The sequence below is a fragment of the Hemicordylus capensis genome, chromosome 3 (genome assembly GCF_027244095.1).
Source record: "Hemicordylus capensis ecotype Gifberg chromosome 3, rHemCap1.1.pri, whole genome shotgun sequence".
NCBI lineage: Eukaryota > Metazoa > Chordata > Lepidosauria > Squamata > Cordylidae > Hemicordylus > Hemicordylus capensis.
In genome coordinates, this window is record NC_069659.1 from 248064372 (window position 1) to 248082687 (window position 18316).

The 18316-nt window shown below is 42.9% G+C and overlaps 1 protein-coding gene and 1 long non-coding RNA gene across 13 annotated transcripts in view; one reads left to right on the forward strand and one right to left on the reverse strand.

The window, feature by feature from the left end:
* CC2D2B (coiled-coil and C2 domain containing 2B) overlaps positions 1-18316 on the forward strand; it is a 143605-nt gene that overhangs the window by 92811 nt on the left and 32478 nt on the right. For 10 of the 12 annotated variants that reach the window (XM_053305371.1, XM_053305368.1, XM_053305376.1 and 7 more), the window contains 7 exons: positions 5809-5905; positions 8088-8197; positions 8797-8893; positions 9779-9877; positions 10024-10206; positions 10346-10549; positions 17187-17276. In XM_053305371.1, coding sequence (XP_053161346.1) covers positions 5809-5905; positions 8088-8197; positions 8797-8893; positions 9779-9877; positions 10024-10206; positions 10346-10549; positions 17187-17276 — 880 coding nt within the window. Of the gene's footprint in view, positions 1-1239; positions 1355-5808; positions 5906-8087; positions 8198-8796; positions 8894-9778; positions 9878-10023; positions 10207-10345; positions 10550-17186; positions 17277-18316 lie in introns of those variants that run through there. The other 2 variants (XM_053305380.1, XM_053305377.1) reach the window with 2 other exon arrangements.
* LOC128349313 (uncharacterized) overlaps positions 10359-18316 on the reverse strand; it is a 34650-nt gene continuing 26692 nt past the window's right edge. The window contains exons 7-9 of the long non-coding RNA XR_008318725.1: positions 12968-13046; positions 11896-12421; positions 10359-11520 (exon numbers count right to left, since the gene is read on the reverse strand). This is a non-coding gene — a long non-coding RNA (uncharacterized LOC128349313). The remainder of the gene's footprint in view (positions 11521-11895; positions 12422-12967; positions 13047-18316) is intronic.

The following is an 18316-nucleotide window of genomic DNA, read 5'->3' on the forward strand; positions in this document are numbered from 1 at the left end:
TTGCTGTATCACTCCCTTAACAGATGTGATGTTTATGATTTTGCCCAAGCAGTCAAGCACAAAGAAAAGTATTAGCTGTCCTCAGCATCTGCTTGGTAACCTCTAGAAAAATTCATAAAAATGTGTTCTGAATGTAGGTTATAGACTGTGTTTCTGATGGACAGAAAGCTTCAGCAGCTAATTACAGATGAATAAAATAGGTGAACTGAAGAAAGACATGCTCACATAGTCTTTTGAGGCTGAAGTATTTGTCTTTGTTTTGGTCAAGGGCTCAAGGCAACTTGCTGATGTTTTCATAACATTATTTAGGATGGTAGCATATTAGTAAACGTTAGTTTAGACTATGTTGTATGTTACGCCAACAGGGCAAGAGTTGCATGGCATGGTCAGAGGTGCTCTTATCCCTGGACTTCATGGCCAAAGTCCAAGGCCTCCACAGCCCCTGGGGCCCCCCAAATACGCTTTAGTCTGTCATGGGTGGTGTGGTCACCCAGCTGAGCATGATGATGCTTAATTTGCCGGGGAGGGAAGGCCTCCAAAGGCCTTTAGGTCCAGGCTCCAAAATTAACTAGGTGCACCTCTGGGCATGGCTGCTTAAGCACTATTTCTGATAAAGGAAGTGGGAATGCATGTGGAAATGGAGATATGATTACTTCCCATGTCAGCATCCTTTACCCATGGGACCCACTTCATCAAATATCACCAGTCTTTATAGAAATTACATTTGATATCTCCTGCTTTAGTCAACTGCCTATTTGCCAAAGATTGTATAGTTTTGAAAATGTAGTCTTCTTATGTGTGGGATTAGATGAGCTAAAGAATAATATAAAGATGAAAACTGAAACCGTGCAAAGTTGATCCCTAAAATGTCTCTTTTAGAGACATTTCCTGGTTAAGACTTATGTTGCAACTGTTGATTATGAATATGAATGTTTAAATACTTTGGATGTAGTTCAAAGATGTATGTGGGGGAGATGAGCTTATGCATGTGTAGCGAAGTTTCTTCCAGATGTGTGTGCTGCAGGTCTTCACATATCTTAAATAGTATTTAAGAAGACCCCTGAATACTTACAAACTTATATGTGTACAGGTATGGGGATGGGAGAGAGTTATTCTGCAGTTTGAGCAAGTCAGGAAAATTAGCCACATTGCACAGTGCAACAAGGCATTCAACCATACTTTTCCAGCATTTCACAGATTTAACTAGAGCCATCGCCATAATGTGAATACAAAGGTTTATATAAAAGGTTGATAGTTTAGCTTCTTTGTGATGCCTGCTACCAGAACGTCCACCTTTGAAGACCTGCAAGAAAGAAAACAACAGCTAGTCCTTTAAGATTAGGATGACTGAAAGGTAAGATTTTTCTTAGGTCAGGGCTCAAAAAATCATGCTGTTTTAGCTTAATTAATTGGAGTAGTATAATGTAGCACCTAGGACTGCAATTTAACTTATGTAACTAAGAATTTTAAGTGTAAACACAGGATCTTAGTGGTGATCCAGTATCTTTCACAACATTGGCTTTGCGCATGTGCAGTAGTCCCCGTGGAAGGATTTCCAAGCTACTTGAAAAACTCTGAAGCACTGACCTTCATGTGCAGAATGCGCTTGGTATTTTCAGTGGGAGAGGTCAAAGAAGTGCTTTCAAAGCCTGCAGACATTACACAGCAACACATAAGCACCACAAAGCACCTCACAGAGACAGAGTCACATTAATGGGACATTAACCAGTGCCATTGCTCTCCAAAGGCACATCTGGCTCTGTTCTTCCTTTGTCCAGCCAGATGTGAGGGACAAAATAGAAGACCGCCCCTTTCATGGGGAAGGTTTATTTTGCTTTCAGACTGACGACACAGTGGCGCAGATGAAGAAGTCCAAATTCACAGCCAAAACTATCACTTCTTCCTCCACTCAGCAGTGACGCTCCCAAAAGTTCAAGAAATATGACACACCTAGATTTCACTACAACAGATCTGAATGCAGAGATTACAGGAAATAATTCCAATACATGCAGAGGCTCTTCTTTCTTCACAAAAACAATATCAAAAGACCATACATCGGGATAATACAAGCAGAATCTTTGACTGCCTGGTCTCCTTGCCCATTGGAACTTCTGAACCCATCATAGCATCATAGAACCACCCAGAGATGAAAGTTTGGGGAGGTGTACAAATTTGATAAATAAATAAATGTTACATCTGACACCTGGGTGTTAAATATCTCCACCAGCTACTCCATAGAGTTTCACACCATTCTCCCTTTCCTGGGGATAATACACCCTACCAACTCCTACCTTGTTGACAGAAGTTCAAGAGTTATTAGTGAAAGGACCAATAGAGCCTGTTTCTCAGAAGAACCAATGGACAGGATTCTATTCCAGGTACTGAAAAGGGATGGTGTTTTCTGTCCTATACTAGACCTGCATTCCCTCAACAATTTTATCCACACAAAGTTTCAGATGCTTACTCCGTATCAATTGCTTCCCTTCCTAGCAGAGGAAGAATGGCTTGCTACTCTAGACCTCAGAGATGTCTTCTTCCACATGGGAATTCAACCAAGGCACAGGAAATTTCTTCGATTCACCATGGGAGATCAGTCCTTTCAGTACACATGTACTGAAACTCCATGAGTCTTTATAAAATGTGTGAGCACTGTTATTGCCCATTTGAGGACACAGGACATTTTGATCTTCAATTACCTGGATGATTGGCTGATCACCTCAATCAGCCAAGACTCACTGATAGATCAAATCAACTTGATTCTCTCCCTGCTGGAAGGCCTAGGCATCCAGATAAACTGGAAGAAATCTGTCCTCAAACCTCAGAAGTCTCTATTGTACATAGGTGTCATTCTGGACACAGCAGTAAAGTGAGCATTCCTCCTGGGGGAAAGGAGATTGTAAATTGTGCATTTAATTCATACTTTCAGATCCAATCCCATCTAAGACGTGCAGACCATTCAGCATATCTTGGGTCTAATGGCATCCTGCACCGCGACTTTAAAATACTCCAGACTGCCTATGCGATACCTCCAGATGTGGTTCATGTCAAAGTTCAAGCCAAACCTGGACAGCCAACAGATGTACCTTTTACTACCTCAAAAAGTATTGGTCTTCCTTCTTTAGTGGACCCTACCAGAGAATCTCACTATGGGTGTCCCATTTCATCCTCCTCCTCCTACAGTGACTGTGACAATGGATTCTTCCCTAAAGAGGTGCAACTCTCATTGTGCACGTCTTCAAACACAAGGCTTGTGGAACCAACAGGAGTCCCTGCATATTCATTTTCTAGAACTTCTAACTGTTCTTTTAGCTTTAAAGTCTTTTCTCCTACCTCTAAGCAGCCAGATGAGCCAGATGTGCCTGGACAACACCACATCAATTGCCTACATAAATCAGCAGGGGTGCACAGTCTCCAAATCCCTCTGCAACCTAGCTATTCAATTTTGAGAATGGTCTATACACCATCAGATTTACCTTCTAGCCCTTCACAGAAAGGGCACTGACAATACCTTGTCAGACAGTCTTGGCATAGAAACAGAGTAATCTGGCCTGTCAACCCAAATGGGAAATCAACCATGGCATTCTCTCCAATCTCTTCCTTCACTGGGGGACTCCCCAAGTGGACCTCTTTGCGACTCTATACAACAACAAAAATTCCCCCCTTTCTTCTTGAGAGCAGGAGTGGGAAAAGGATCCCTGGGAGATGCTTTTCATATCCAGGAGACACCCTCTTTCTACCCTTCCTAGTCCTGCCCAGGGTTCTAAGCAAAATTCTTCATCACAAGACACAGTGCATCATCTCTTCTCCTCCAACTGTCTCAAGGATCCCATCATCATCTCCATCAACCCCCACCCCACCCCAATCTTCTGTCCCAGAACAAGGGCAAAATCCTTCATCACAGCTTTTGGACCATGAACATGACTGCTTAGAAGCTGAACTTCTAGACTACATTCTACTACACAAGAAGAAGGCTTCCACTAGGCATAACTACAGTTGTAAATGGAAAACATTTGCAAATTATGCTAAGTCCGAGGGATTCAAACCTAAGAATGCCTCTGTATGTCAAGTCCTTCTGTATCTCACCACCCTGAAACATTCAGGCCTTTCTAATTCCTCTATTAAGGTCCACAAGGCAGCTCTGTCTTCAGTACATACAGGTTGGGATTAAAAAACACTGTTCTCCCACCCTGTCAGTAAAAGATTTCTTAAGGGACTGTATATCCTCTTCCCGCCAGTCAGGAAGCCGGTTGAACCATGGAGTCGCTCTCTGGTACTCTCAACACATACAGAAGCCCTATTTGAACTTCTGACCTCAGTGTCTATTAAACTGCTCTTCCTGAAGACAGCCTTTATGATTGCTGTTACTACCACTAGGAGAGTCAGTGAACTCACTGTCTTAAGAATTGACGTCCCCTTCAATATCTTCTTTCCCAGCTAGGTGGTTATAAGAATGGACCCTGCCTTCTTACCTAAAGTAGTCTCAGACTTCCACATTAACCATGACATTATCCTTCCAACCTTCCTTATGAATGCTGTATTGCCCCTGGAATGCTCTCTCCATTCCTTGGATGTTTGCAGAGCATTCCTCTTCTACATGGACAGAACTAAGGACTTTAGAAAGTCTCATAGACACTTTGTTACCTTTTAAAGGTGTCAACCTATATCTAGACAACCTATATCTAGACAACATGTTGATCCAACTTATCTTTACTTGTTATGACTTGTTGGTCCAACTTATCTTTACTTGTTATGAGAAACAAGGGGTTAAACCTTCTACTATGATTAAGGCTCATTCTACCAGAGCTAAGGCCACCTTAGCAGCCCACATATCTGGTATTAATTTCTATGACATTCAAAAAGCTGCGACTTGGTCTTAGGGGTGTGAGAGCCAGCTCAGGAGGTCTGAGTTTGAACCAGCCCAGGCTCCCCAAGGGGGGCGACAGTCTGAGTTTGAACCAGACTGGCACCAGTTCTAAGAAATGGTTCGTGCGCTGGTTCGGAGATACTTGTAAAATGGAATCCTTGAGGAGTCCCCTGGACATCCATAATCTCTATTCTAAAGGTGCGGGGGTGGGGGTGGAGAGAGAAAGTGGCCTCCGTACCTTTGGAGGTGGTGGAGAACCATTGGGGGCGGCAGCAGGAGCTCCTCCAAGCACCCTCACCTCCCGAATGGCAGCTTGGGCCGGCTGCAGTTCCATGCACATCCAGTTCCATGCACATCCCTATTTGGTCTACTGACATACCCTTCATAAAACACTATACTTTATACATCCATTCTGTGGCTGAGGCTAGTTTTGGGTGGGCTGTACTAAATGAAGTTATCTAACTTAACATCCTCCAGTCCACCTCCTTATAGAGGGAGTTTGCTAATCACCCACGTTGTGAATTATTCCAGATCACCACTAAGATAAACAGGTTGCTTACCTGTAACTTTTGATATTTTGGTTATCTGGTATCATTCACAACACCCACCCAACCTCCCTGCCTAATGTATGTATCTGCTTAATGCATTTACATGCTTCCTATTTTATTCTCCAGTCTACATAGCAGCCATTCAGGAACTGAGCAAGAAAACGCTCTACCACCAAAAATACTGAGTGCACTCCACACACAAAGGGCGAAGCTTCAGTGCACTTTGAGGAGCTTGAAAATCCTTCTGCAGGGACTATTTCACAGACACAAATCCCAGGTTGTGAATGATACCGGATCACCAAAATATAAAAAGTTACAGGTAAGCAACCTGTTTAAATTCTCATGCATGCTAATGCAAGCTGAAATATAGATGACATTTTTGTTTAACATCTCAAGGCTTGGAGTTGTTCGTTCACCATCACTTAATCGTTTGTCCCGAGGAAGACATCTGTTGTCAGGAAAGTCAGCCTATACAACTGATCCTCTAAGTGAGGTAACAGTAAAATAACCATTCTTGTTCACTACACTAAATTACATTTCCTAATATCTTTTGTTAGTTGCATAGGTATTTATTTATTCAAAGAGTTAAGCAAAATAGTTACAGTATTTCACCTGATATTTAAATCAAGAGTCCCTAATTTTATTATCAACTATATTCTTCCTTCAGAATTCTGAGTATTTCAGCTAATTTGGATGCTATTCAGGGGTTGATTTGGATGTTTTATATTGTGAGGAAGGGGAGCAATCTGTGCAAGGATCCAGACTCATTATCAGGACTTTGCCTAGCTTTTGCACATAGGGTTTTGAAATTTACCTGCCAGTTCTATCAAAACATCACTTGTGTATTTGCTGTGGTAAAATACATTAATTTTAGAGGGTTAATGCTGATGACAAACCATGGTCACCATACATTTATAATAAGAACTGGGGCAGCTGGACATTTTGCCTGATTAGAATCAGAATCTTCTGATAAGTTGGTACTCCATCTGAGTTAGGCCAAGCTCACTGTGGACACGCAACTGGTAAACTTAAATCCTTTCAATGCTCTCACAGAAGAACAACAATTTCCAGAGATGGTGGTCCACCATGCTTCATTACCTCTTTCCTCCCTTCCCTTTATTAACCCAAAGTGGTGAACAAGATCATGATGGAGGGCATTCAATGCATACTCATATCCCCTTGGTCGCCTTGCGAGATCTGGTTTCCTCATCCCCTCCGATAGTTGAACAACTGTCACATCCATCTTCCTCAATATCAAGATCGACTGATCATGGATCAGGGGGAAACCTACCATCCCAATATATTTATGCTGAAGCTGACAGCATGGTGGATAAAGTTTTAAATGGCATCTATATATTTAATTCTCTAAGGCATACCCGTGGCTACTCTCGTGAGAGTTCTCTTAGTAGGCTTAGTACAATCAAAAACCTTGGCAGGCATTCAAGGTAGTGTTATTCATGCAGGACCAGCACTACTGTGACCAGCAAGCAGGCTCGTGGAATGCAAATATTCAATTAAAACAAATGAGGTGTGCTGCAATTGCACAATTGTTGTTCAGGTGCAAGCAGGCTTCTGGAATGCAAACTCCAGACATATAGCAACAAGCTAATGCTACACCTTTGTGCTAGCACAACTCGTTCTGCATAGAGTTCACTGCTCTGGATGTCAGCCACTGTTGGGATAGAGGGAGAGGGACTGAGTTGTGATGTGTTCTTGTAATGCGCATCCGGTGTATTCCTGATGATCAGCATAAAGTAGCTTACAATGGCATAAAAGGCATACAAATGACACAGAAGGCATGAAAGTGGCAAAAGAAAGAAGAAGAAAAGAAAAGAAAAAGAACATAAGAGAGGGTTATGATCTTAGATCATAAAATCCTGAATCTCAAGGGCCCAAAATCTAAAAACCCAAGGTCTTAAAATCTAAAGAGCTGCAAAACTCTGAAATGATAAAACTATGGAATACTGGTTATAAAATCCTACTATAAAATGCTAATGAGTGAGCTCATTAAACTGGGTTTATAAGGCTAAGTGCTGAGACTGGTCTGCTTAAGTCTTGCTGCCTGTCAGGACCTGATGGATTTTGCACACTGCTGTGCAGAACATGGCAACATTATGCGTGGTAGCAGGCTTGGAGTCAGAGAGCAGAAGAGAGGTGTAAAACTTGTTTATGCGACCTGGGAACTTGAGTAATTGTGGGAGGACACACACTAGTAAAATGGGATTACAGTTTGCAAGCATTCCTCCGGTAAAGGCAGTTATGGGGAGAGTGGCAAGGGTGGAGAAAATACCTTGGGGGAAAAGGGCAAACGTCATCACCACTGGCACCTGGCATCCTGCAAGACGTCTGGGAGGCCTATACAGCATCCCAAAGGGAGGCTGCCCTGCCCTGCCACACTCGACTGCCATGCTCAAAGGCTTGCCGCATATTTCTGTGACTCTAGTAGTTTTGTATCTCTATGAGGTATTATTCTCCATGCTTTCCAGTGGGAAAGTTCTCCCGCATTTTCCAGGAACTTGATGAATTTTTCTGGGTTTTTCCATTTTTTGGTAGTCTGGGTGAGGTCTAGAACCCACCTGCAAAATCCACAGTACTGATGAATTCTTACTGTCCATAGTTTGAAAATGAGGCAAACATATATTTAAATTCCCATATAATGCATGTATTTATTTTAGGTGGCTGTTCACCCTTTTGTAGAAGTTTCTTTCCAAAACACAGTTTATCAGACTAGCACTGCAGATGGCTCACATCCGTGTTGGAATGAAGAACTTCAAGTTGATTTCAGGTAAGTTCCCAGTATTATGCTCTTAATACAATATGCATGAATTACTTCCCCTGAAGGTTTCTTCTATAGCCACATGTTTTATATATTGCAGTCTGTTCCATTTACTTCATCCTTTGATTTCAGTTGCATTTCTATAAAGTGCATTTAAATAGATAGTTTAAAGAAAATGATTCTTTGTGGAGCTAGTTGTGAAAGTGAATAATGTAGAAAGCTGAAGTAAGTTAAAGAGGGTAGGCTCCAAACTTTCTAGTTTAGGGCATATAGAAAGAACCACTTGTGTGGGTGGAAGCAGTTCCCATCCCTACTATGGCTCTGCCAAACTGCTCCAGGGGACCCTCCATAGTGTTTTGTAGTGCCTGCAGGAGGCTGCAACCTGAGTGTGTGTAGGGGCAGGGGATGGGGGTGGGTTGGTGGGAGAGAATCAGCAATTTCACATATATTACCAGAACGCCTTCTAGATCCATGTCATAAATACACGGTTTAAGTAAAATACTTGTCAAAATGACCTTTGCTTTCTGTTTTCAGATGATGACGACTTCAAAACTAGAGGAAAGCATTGTTTTTTTGCCTCATTGTATTAAAATATTTATTTCTTGCAGCTCTCGTGGACACGAGTATACTTTTTCTGGGCTATCTAAAATAAAAGACTACATATATATTAACATTTTTGATGAATTTGTGACTGAAAAGCATGAGGTAAATTGTAGACCAGTTTCCCAACCTTAACACAGACATGCCTCTTTTTAATCCACCAAGCTATTTTTATTGTTTATATATTTGTTTATATATTTCAAGTCAGCTCCAAAACCAGGGAATCAAACTCCTTCTTTTGGAACTGGCTTGTTTCCTCAGAGTGAGCCAGCAGAGTGAGCACACCAGCCAGTGTCCTGAGGCAGACTAGTGTGTCGTAGCACAATTGTTGAGAAATGCTGTTATAGATGATAACAAGTCTGTTTCTAAAACTAAGTGAGAACATATTTTTCTGAAGGTATTTGATTTAGAATGGACGCTCAGCGAAATCCCTTGGTAGTCTCCCAACTTTTAAATATTTGCCTCTCATTTCTAGTTTGAATTCATTGAATTTTAACTTCTTTAAAATTTTAATTTTAACTTGATGCCATTGAATCTTCTTGCAATTGGATTTGCCTTTCTCTTTAAAAAAGAACATCATTTATTAGGCCACAGTTGGATCAGTCCTGGGAATCCTTTGTAGATGGGTGCATTTGATGACAAGTTGGGAAAACAAAATGCAGCCTGGCACTCTCATCTTCTTCTGTTCTTCAAATATTAAGAAAGTGCAATTTAATATGAAGCCAACTTTTAGAATTGCTTAATGAAAACTGTAGATAAATTTGGTTATTTTTTAATGAGGGGATGAATTTGAATGAAATTTTTTTTAGCAGAAGTGTAGACAGTGATCATAGCAGTACATGTGGGCAAAAACAATAAAGTTACTATATTTCAGCGGTTGTGGAAATATCATTGAGTAAAATACAAATATTATGCATGCATGCGTGCGCACGCACACACATACACTCTTCTAAAATATGAAAGATAAACCCAAAGTATCTCTTTCATTAGGACACCTGTCTAAAAGGCTGCAGTGGCCACTCCTATGTAAGAAAGAATTGGCTTGGATCTATTATGTTTCCTTTCTCTACTCTCCTGGAACAATCAAAGGTAATGAACAAGAAAGCATTAAAAAATGTTGTATCACCAACATAACTCCAAGTAACTAACTGAGATTGTAACAAAGCCACATCGACAGTTTTCTCTTTTTTGCTGCTTGCATTTGTTTTAATGTCCAGTAATGTATGTGTTTACAGATCTGTGGTACATTTCAAGTAAATATGCCATCAGTTTTGCTTGGTTATACTTGGAGTAAGACCTATGTACCTCCTAAAGAAGAATGCTGTGGGCAGAATTTGAAAGAATATACCTTTTTAACCATCTTTGCAACTATTGAACCTCAGCTATCTTCTGCTGAAAATAATTTAGAATCAGATAAGGTTGGCATTTATACTTACTATTTAGTAAGCATTATCAATATAGAACAGTAAGAATTTCTAAATGAATATTTGCATTCATATTTGGTTGAAGATATCATTAGTTTTGAAATTTAAAAACATAATCTAAGTATGTTTTTAGCTTGCAGATCATGAAGATGAAATTGTTTTGCAAAGAGCATGCATTTTTAAGAAAACATGTAAGGCATTGTTTCCAAAAAGGAGAATAATTACCTCAGTTTTTAACAACGAAGGAAGAAATATTTTAGTAACAAAGTATATTACCTCTCTAAACCCACCACAGCTACTACTAGATATGTATCCTGAAGATCCTTACTCAGCTTCAGTACGTATGGGATGTTTACCATCAAATAAGAACATTCAGAGCTGCTAAACATTTTCTTTAACATTCTTGAAGATTTCATATTTTTGTTAAGTCTTCTGGTTGGATAACTACACTATCTGGATCGTGATCCGTTGTGGTAATAAGGAATGGGTTCTGCGCCTGCTCAGGGACCTCGCGGGCTGATTGATTAGCTCCTCGTGACGCCCCTTCCCACCTGCACTTGCTGTGCTAAGTTGTTAAAAAAGGCAGTTGGGGCATCCATTTTCTAGTTTCTCTTTGACTGCCTTAGCGTTCAAACCTCATAGCTGTAGCTCCTCAGAACTATTTTTTCTTTCACTGACAAACTTGGATCGGACAACGGACTTTGCCTTGGATTACGGACTGGACTTGACTTAATAGATATTTCTAACGGTTTAACTCAGATCGGCAAACTGACTGGATTTGCATTGCGGACTAACTCTGGAGAAAGATCGTTTTTTCCTTACTGGTGCTTGACCTCGGACCAGAAAACTAACTGACTCTGTTAAGTGGATTGTTTCTGTCGAAAGATCGTTTGCCTGACAACCATGGAGACTAAAAAGACTTTTAAGAGGTGTACTAAATGCCACGCAAAACTGCCTTCAACAGATTATCACGACGCATGTCTGATGTGTCTAGGAGAAGAACACTACTACAACATGTAAAGTTTGTTCCTTCTCCAAACAAACTAGACAAAATAGGTCGCGGTGCCTTCGGGCTGCATTATATGATGAGACGCTTCACCCGCCAACACCGCGCCCGAGTACTTCACCAGCCTCCCTGTCAACGTTGAACATGAAGTCACTGTCGAGGCCGACAACGAGCTCTACGACGTCGAAGGTGTCGTCGGAATCAATCTCCATGGCGTCGAAGACACAACATGATGTCCGCGGAACTGCACATCAGCAGTCTAAAACTGCGTTGATGGACATGATGAAGTCTTCAGACAATGGCTTTAAAAGACCAAAGGATGTTTTCAGAAAGGGACATAAAGAAGGTGAGCGTAAGGGGAAATTGAAATCCAGACACGGAGGCGCCACCCATGAAGAGGCATCGCACCCCTTCCCCTATGGCAGTGCAGACGTTTGAAGGCGACTCAGACGAGTCTGCCTCTATTGCTCTTCACAGCTCACATGTCTATGGCACAACTAACCATATCAACGTCGACATCAACGGAACTGACCCTGCCCGCCCCACCAACATCGACCACCCCGGTATTGAAGGCGAGAGTGAGTCATTTGCTGTCCCCGGCATGGACCCCAATCCAATCTCCCTCAGCACTAAGGACTCCGGGATTGCGGGCACAGGATGGGGAACATTATACTGACCTGTGGGACCTGATAGACTCGGCTTCAAGTACTTCGTCAGGGTCCACCTTCCACGGTTTTCTGCATACTGGGCTCGATGTCGAGATAGACGAGGAAGAGCCTGGACGCCCACCGAAAACTCCTTCTTGCTCACCCTTGCGGATCCAGCAGATACCCTTGCTACAATCTTCAACATTGATGGAACCATCCATGCTGAAACAGCCTTCGGCATTGATACTGCCCTCTACATTGACACAGCCCTCAACATTGATGCAAGCCTCAACATTAACACAGTCTACAACATTGAGACCACCTCCAATATTGACACAGCCTTCATCATCGATACCGACACAGCTTTCAACATCGATGCCGACAGAGCCTTCTACGTCGCTACAAGCCTCGATATCGACACATTCTCAAGCACCAAGACAGCCAGAACATACCTGCGGATTCCACCATACGCTGCCAGATGACTATGCTGATTTTTTTGCGATGGAGAGCCTTGCAGGTTCCTGAACAGGTGCAGCAGCAGGATCAATCTCAGCCCCTACATTATGCGCCACAGCCAGTGCTGGTGTCAGAGCAACCTGCTTCTCAACTGCTGGCAGCACCCCCCCCCCAACTACCACAGCTACCTGTGCAGGTGCAACCACCTGAGAAACCAGGAGGCAAAATGAAGCGGAAGTCAACCCCACCACCCTTGGAACCACCCTCCTCTCTGGGGGACTGCAGCTTGGAGGAGGATTCTTCGGGAAATTCAGATTCTGGTAACATTAGCAGGAGATCAGATCCGCCGTCAGATGTGCCACCTAGACTTTCTACTTCTCCCACAGAGGAATTGAAAGCCTATCATGCCCTTATAGGGGACATTGCGGAAGTCCTAGCAATGGATTTGAAGTCCCCAGATGCTGATGTGGTTGATCCAGTATACAATATGATGGGCAAGTCTAAGATATCCCATCCAGTGGCACTTACTATGATCCCTGCAATCAGCAAGGCAGCCAAGACAGCTTGGGGCACCTTACACGTCACCGCTCCCACTTTGAAATGTTTAGAAAACTTGTACAGGATATCTGAAGAGGATAATACATACCTGCTACGACATCCAGCACCTAATTCACTGGTCGTGGACTGTGCATTAACATCACGTGGGGGTTGTCATCACACAACGCCTGGAGAAAAAGAAGAGCAAAAGATTGATGTTATGGGAAGGAAGATCTATACAACATCCAGCTTAGCTATTCCAATTGCGAATTATACTGCGTGTATGGTGGGCTATTGTCACCTGTTGTGGGATTCCTTATTACAAGACTCTATGTCTATGACTCCAGAGGAATTCCAATGGAAATTTAATGAAGTTTATGAAAAAACAGCAGCAGTGACTAAGCAACAGTTGAGCGCCTTTAAGCATTTGGTGGAAACTGAGTCACGCACAATGGTGACAGCAGTGAGTATGCGCCGTCATGCCTGGCTACGTTCTACGTCGCTGCAGCAGGATATGAGGGAAAGAGTTGAAGTTCTTGCCTTTGATGGCAAAGGCCTATTTCATGATGATACCGATTCTACTATGGAGTCCTTGAAAAAATCAAAGTTCACGGCCCGCACCTTCATGACATCTTCAGGGGCAATGGGAAATGCGACAAAGGGACACTCCTTTTCTCATCAAAGACCCTTCAAATACCAGGACAGGAGAGATTACAAGTGGCAGTACAGACCTTACCAGCGGTCTAAAGGCTTTAGCCGGAAGTCAAAAGGAAACACTACACGTCCTAATAAGGACAACCTGAAGCAGAACTTTTGATGGGACTGTCTGTCCACTGCACACACTGACACTATCCTTCAACAACAGCACTGGCTCCTTAACACCATCGGAAGCCATACGTTCCAGGACCCTTACCACCGGTTCTGTGGTTGCCAGAAATACCATCAAACTGGCAAGCCATGTCCAAGCATGGCGCTATATAACATTAGATCGCTGGGTGCTGTGGATAGTTCATACAGGCTACGCACTGGAGTTCAAGGCCAGACCACCGTTCTCCGGGTTGACGTTCACCGCAGCCACGGAAATACTACAGGAGGAGGTGAAGGTCCTGTTGAAGAAGGATGCAATTGCTCAAGTGCAGTGGCCGGACAGGCTGACTGGGTTTTACTCCTGACACTTCCAAATTCCGAAGAAGGATGGCGGAATCAGGGCAATAATGGACCTACGGGGTCTCAACTATTCTATCCAGACCAAAAAATTCAGAATGACAACTTTACAAGCTATTCTTCCCTTCTTGGCCCAAGAGACGTGGGCGGCTACCTTGGACCTGAAGGATGCTTACTTTCATGTAGGCATCCAGAAGAATCACCGCAAATATCTTCGGTTCACGGTAGGGGACCAGATATACCAATGTCAGGTTCTTCCCTTTGGTCTGTCAACGCCACCATGAGTTTTCACCAAGATGATGGCAGTGGTGGTAGCCTACTTGAGAATACAAGGGATGATGGTCTATCCATCTTGGACGATTGGCTTCTGGTGAGCCACAGCTGAACACATTCAATGTATGGTCCATCTGCTAGGAAACCTGGAGATCAATATCAATTAGAAAAAATCAAACCTCGTCACTGGGAAATGGATAAATTTTATTGGTGCTATCCTAGATCTAGAAAAAAAGAGGGCATTTTTGCCTCAAGAACGCATTGGGCAGATACAATCACTTACTCTGAGCTTTGGCTGGAACCCACTACAACCTGTGGTGCAAACTCAGAAACTGTTGGGTCTAATGGCCTCTTGTGCAACTACAGTTCTCTACACACGGTTACACATGCGCACACTGCAACACTGGTACCTGCGTAACTTCCGACCCAATGTGGACGGTCAGAACATGCGTTTGGAGATCCTGCAGATGATTTTGAAGGATATGAGTTGGTTGATGGTGCAGGAAAATCTGACACAAGGTGTTCCGTTCGCACCACTAGCCCCAACCTGCTGGATAACGACAGATGCTTCATTGACAGGTTGGGGAGTGCATTGCAATGGCCATTGCGTCCAGGGGTCATGGTCACGTCTCCAGGCCATGCAACATATCAGTTACTTAGAACTGATGGCAGTGTTCCTGGCTTTGAAGGCCTTCGAACCACAATTGCGAAGGTCTGTGGTGCAGATAACATTGGACAACATGACAGCCATTGCTTATGTCAATCGCCAAGGAGGGACAGTCTCCATATCGCTGAGCCTCCTTGCTTGGCGGAACTGGGTGTGGTGCATTCGCCACAACATCTATCCGACTGCACTCCACATAAGAGGTGTAGACAATCTCCTGGCCGACAAACTGAGCAGAATTGTGGATTACAACCAGAGACATGAATGGGAAATAAAGCCATCGTACCTTCAGACAATTTTCAACATTTGGGGAGTCCCAAGATAGATTTATTTGCAACGCATGCCAACAAGAAGTGTGCAAGCTACTGCTCTCGTGCAGGCATTGGACGGGGGTCCCTGGCTGATTCGTTCCGACATTCATGGAGTGTGGGCCTGCTGTATCTGTTCCCACCATTACCAATGATAGGTCGGGCATTAGCGCAGATCATTCAAGACAAAGCAAACTGCATTCTACTAACACCATGGTGGCCATGCCAGCCATGGTTTGCACCACTTCTGCAGTTGTCACAAGGCATTTACCTCAGGTTGCCTCAGGAACTGGATCTATTGCAAAGGGGAAAGGGGAAAGTCTTGCACCCCGAAGTTCACACATTAAAGATGACAGCCTGGAGGATCGGTCTATGAAGGACATCCTACTAAACAGTAGGCGACAGTCCACAAGAAAAAATTACGCTAACAAGTGGAAATGCTTTAAGACCAATATGAAAACTAGGGGAGTCAGGCCCATGCAAGCCACCCCTCGGGATGTAATGCTATACATGACTTCCTTAAAATTAAAGGGCTTAGCAAATATATCTATCAAGATTTATTTGGCAGCCATTTCAGTGAAACACAAAGGATGGGATGGGACAACTGTGTTCTCCCATCCAGAATGCAAGCGCTTTATGAAGGGCTTAAACAACTTATATCCACCTGTAAAAAGACCAATGGAACAGTGGAGTTTGTCTTTGGTGTTATCAACATTGACAGAGAGTCCGTTTGAGTCCTTAGCGACTAAACCCCTCAGGATACTTACACTGAAAACAGTTTTCCTGGTGGCAATCACGTCTGCGAAAAGGGTTGGTGAACTTATAGCTCTCAGGGTAGACAAGCCATACACCCAATTCTATCTTCACAAGGTAGTCATGAGATTGGACCCACGATTTTGCACAAAAATAGTGACTGATTTTCATATTAATCAGGAGATCGTGCTGCCCACATTTTTTCAAGATGCGGAGACACCCTTGGAAGTAGCACTCCATTCCTTGGATGTGAGACAGGCCCTCCTATTTTATTTGCAAAGGACTCATGAATTCAGGAGAACAAGGAAGCTTTTTGTGGGATTCAAAGGAAAATGTAAGGGTTGCCCTATTTTGAGACAACGCTTAGCGCATTGGCTGGTAGAGGCAATTTACCTAGCGTATAAGTGCCAAGGTGTTGCCCCACCAAAGACTGTACATGCACACTCGACAAGAGTGTATGCCACATCTGCGGCCCACCTGTCTGGCATTCGAATGTCGGATATTTGCATGGCGGCCACTTGGTCTTCACAACTGCCGTTCGTCAAACATTATGCATTGGATTTGAGAATGGTGAAGGAGGCAGATTTCGGAAGGAATGTGCTAAAAAGGGTGTTAGCATGAGCTAGGGTTTACTGCACCCACCTCCAAGAACGGAAGCTAGCTAATCACCCATTCCTTATGACCACAACGGATCACGATCCAGATATACAGGTTGCTTACCTGTAACTTAAGATCTGGAAGTGATCCGTTGTAGTCATAAGCCCCTCCCCGCTGTCCCCGCTGCAGTACTACTTGGGAGAAGGCAGCATTACAGTTCATCTTGTGGATCATCATCTTGGGCAGTCTGTGAGAAACTAGAAAATGGACGCCCCAACCGCCTTTTTTAACGACTTAGAACAGCACATGCAGGCGGGGAGGGGTGTCATGAGGAGCTAATCAATCAGCCCGCGAGGTCCTTGCGTAGGCGCAGAACCCATTCCTTATTACTACAATGGATCACTTCCAGATAAGCAACCTGTATTACTTTTGTGATAACTAATGCAAAAAAATGTAATTTAATGGGTTAACTATTGTTGGACAGTTTTAATAATTTCATATACAAAAATATCAGCTGGACTTTCTAATATGCATTCCTGGAATATATTTTCTCCCATTTCTTTTTTTAGGACCTGGTATCTCGATTTGTGTCTTTAATTCCTTGTATATCAGACACTGTGGATGAAAATGATGAAGTTGATGTTTGGATGACATCAGAGGTAGTATTTAAAACTTAATACTAAGTAAGATAAAATATCACTTTAAGATGGTTATTTTTAACTTCCTTAGATTTAAAAAGGTTGTTTTAAAATATGAGGAAACAGATCTTGTTTCCTTGCAATACACAACCTGAAGGTTCTTGCTTATACAAGCCCTCCCCCGGTTTCCACTGATTTTCCTCCTACTACTGCAGCTCCTTATTGACATTCTAGAGGGTCCTCCTATCCTCAGTTACTTTTTGTGGGGGGGAGGTGCAAGGGGCTGTGGTGGGAAAGAGGTGATAGAAAAGCCCCATTGCACAAGCAGAATTCTACTCATGCTCCTCAGAAATCCATAAATCCATAAAATCCATGAAATCTGTTGAACTATAGATAAGCAGTTTGTTTTGAACTGGATAACTAAATTGCTCCAAGGCACAGCATTTATGGTTATGGGACCAAGAAAAGGGGAGACGACCATTAGGTGACATGATAGTCAGGATCTGATGGTGCAAGATGTAAATATCAAACTGCTTGGAAACAATGACATCCTGACTAATGAAGCACTTGCACTTTTAGGGGCAGCGGAGATGAGACAAGAGCCCTTGCACAACTCGCCCTGTCTCCCTGTGCAAGTGCATTTCCACAAGAGCCTTTAGATGCTGAAGTACATCCCATGCTCTGGAAGGGCTCTGGAATATTGGAAACATGTTGTTGCTAAAGACTGTTGCACAACTGTGCTTGTGCAGGGGGACGGAGAGCTGTATGAGGACCCTGCAGCCTCTGGAAGCGTGAGTGGTTTGTTAGGATGTCAGCCAGTGACTAGTTAGTTGGAAATTGCCTAAAAATCTAACATAGTTCTGTTTAAATTCAAAAAGAAAATGTCTCAAAACTGAAAATATTAATTAGAAGGAAGCTTAAAAATAGAGTGGAGGATCCAGTTCCTTAGGAAGCATGAAGGTTATTTAAAAACAAAACACTTAAGATAGCGACTTCTACATAATGTAAACCATGGATAAGAAAAAATACAAAGAATGCCAGAAGAATGCCAGCAGCATTAA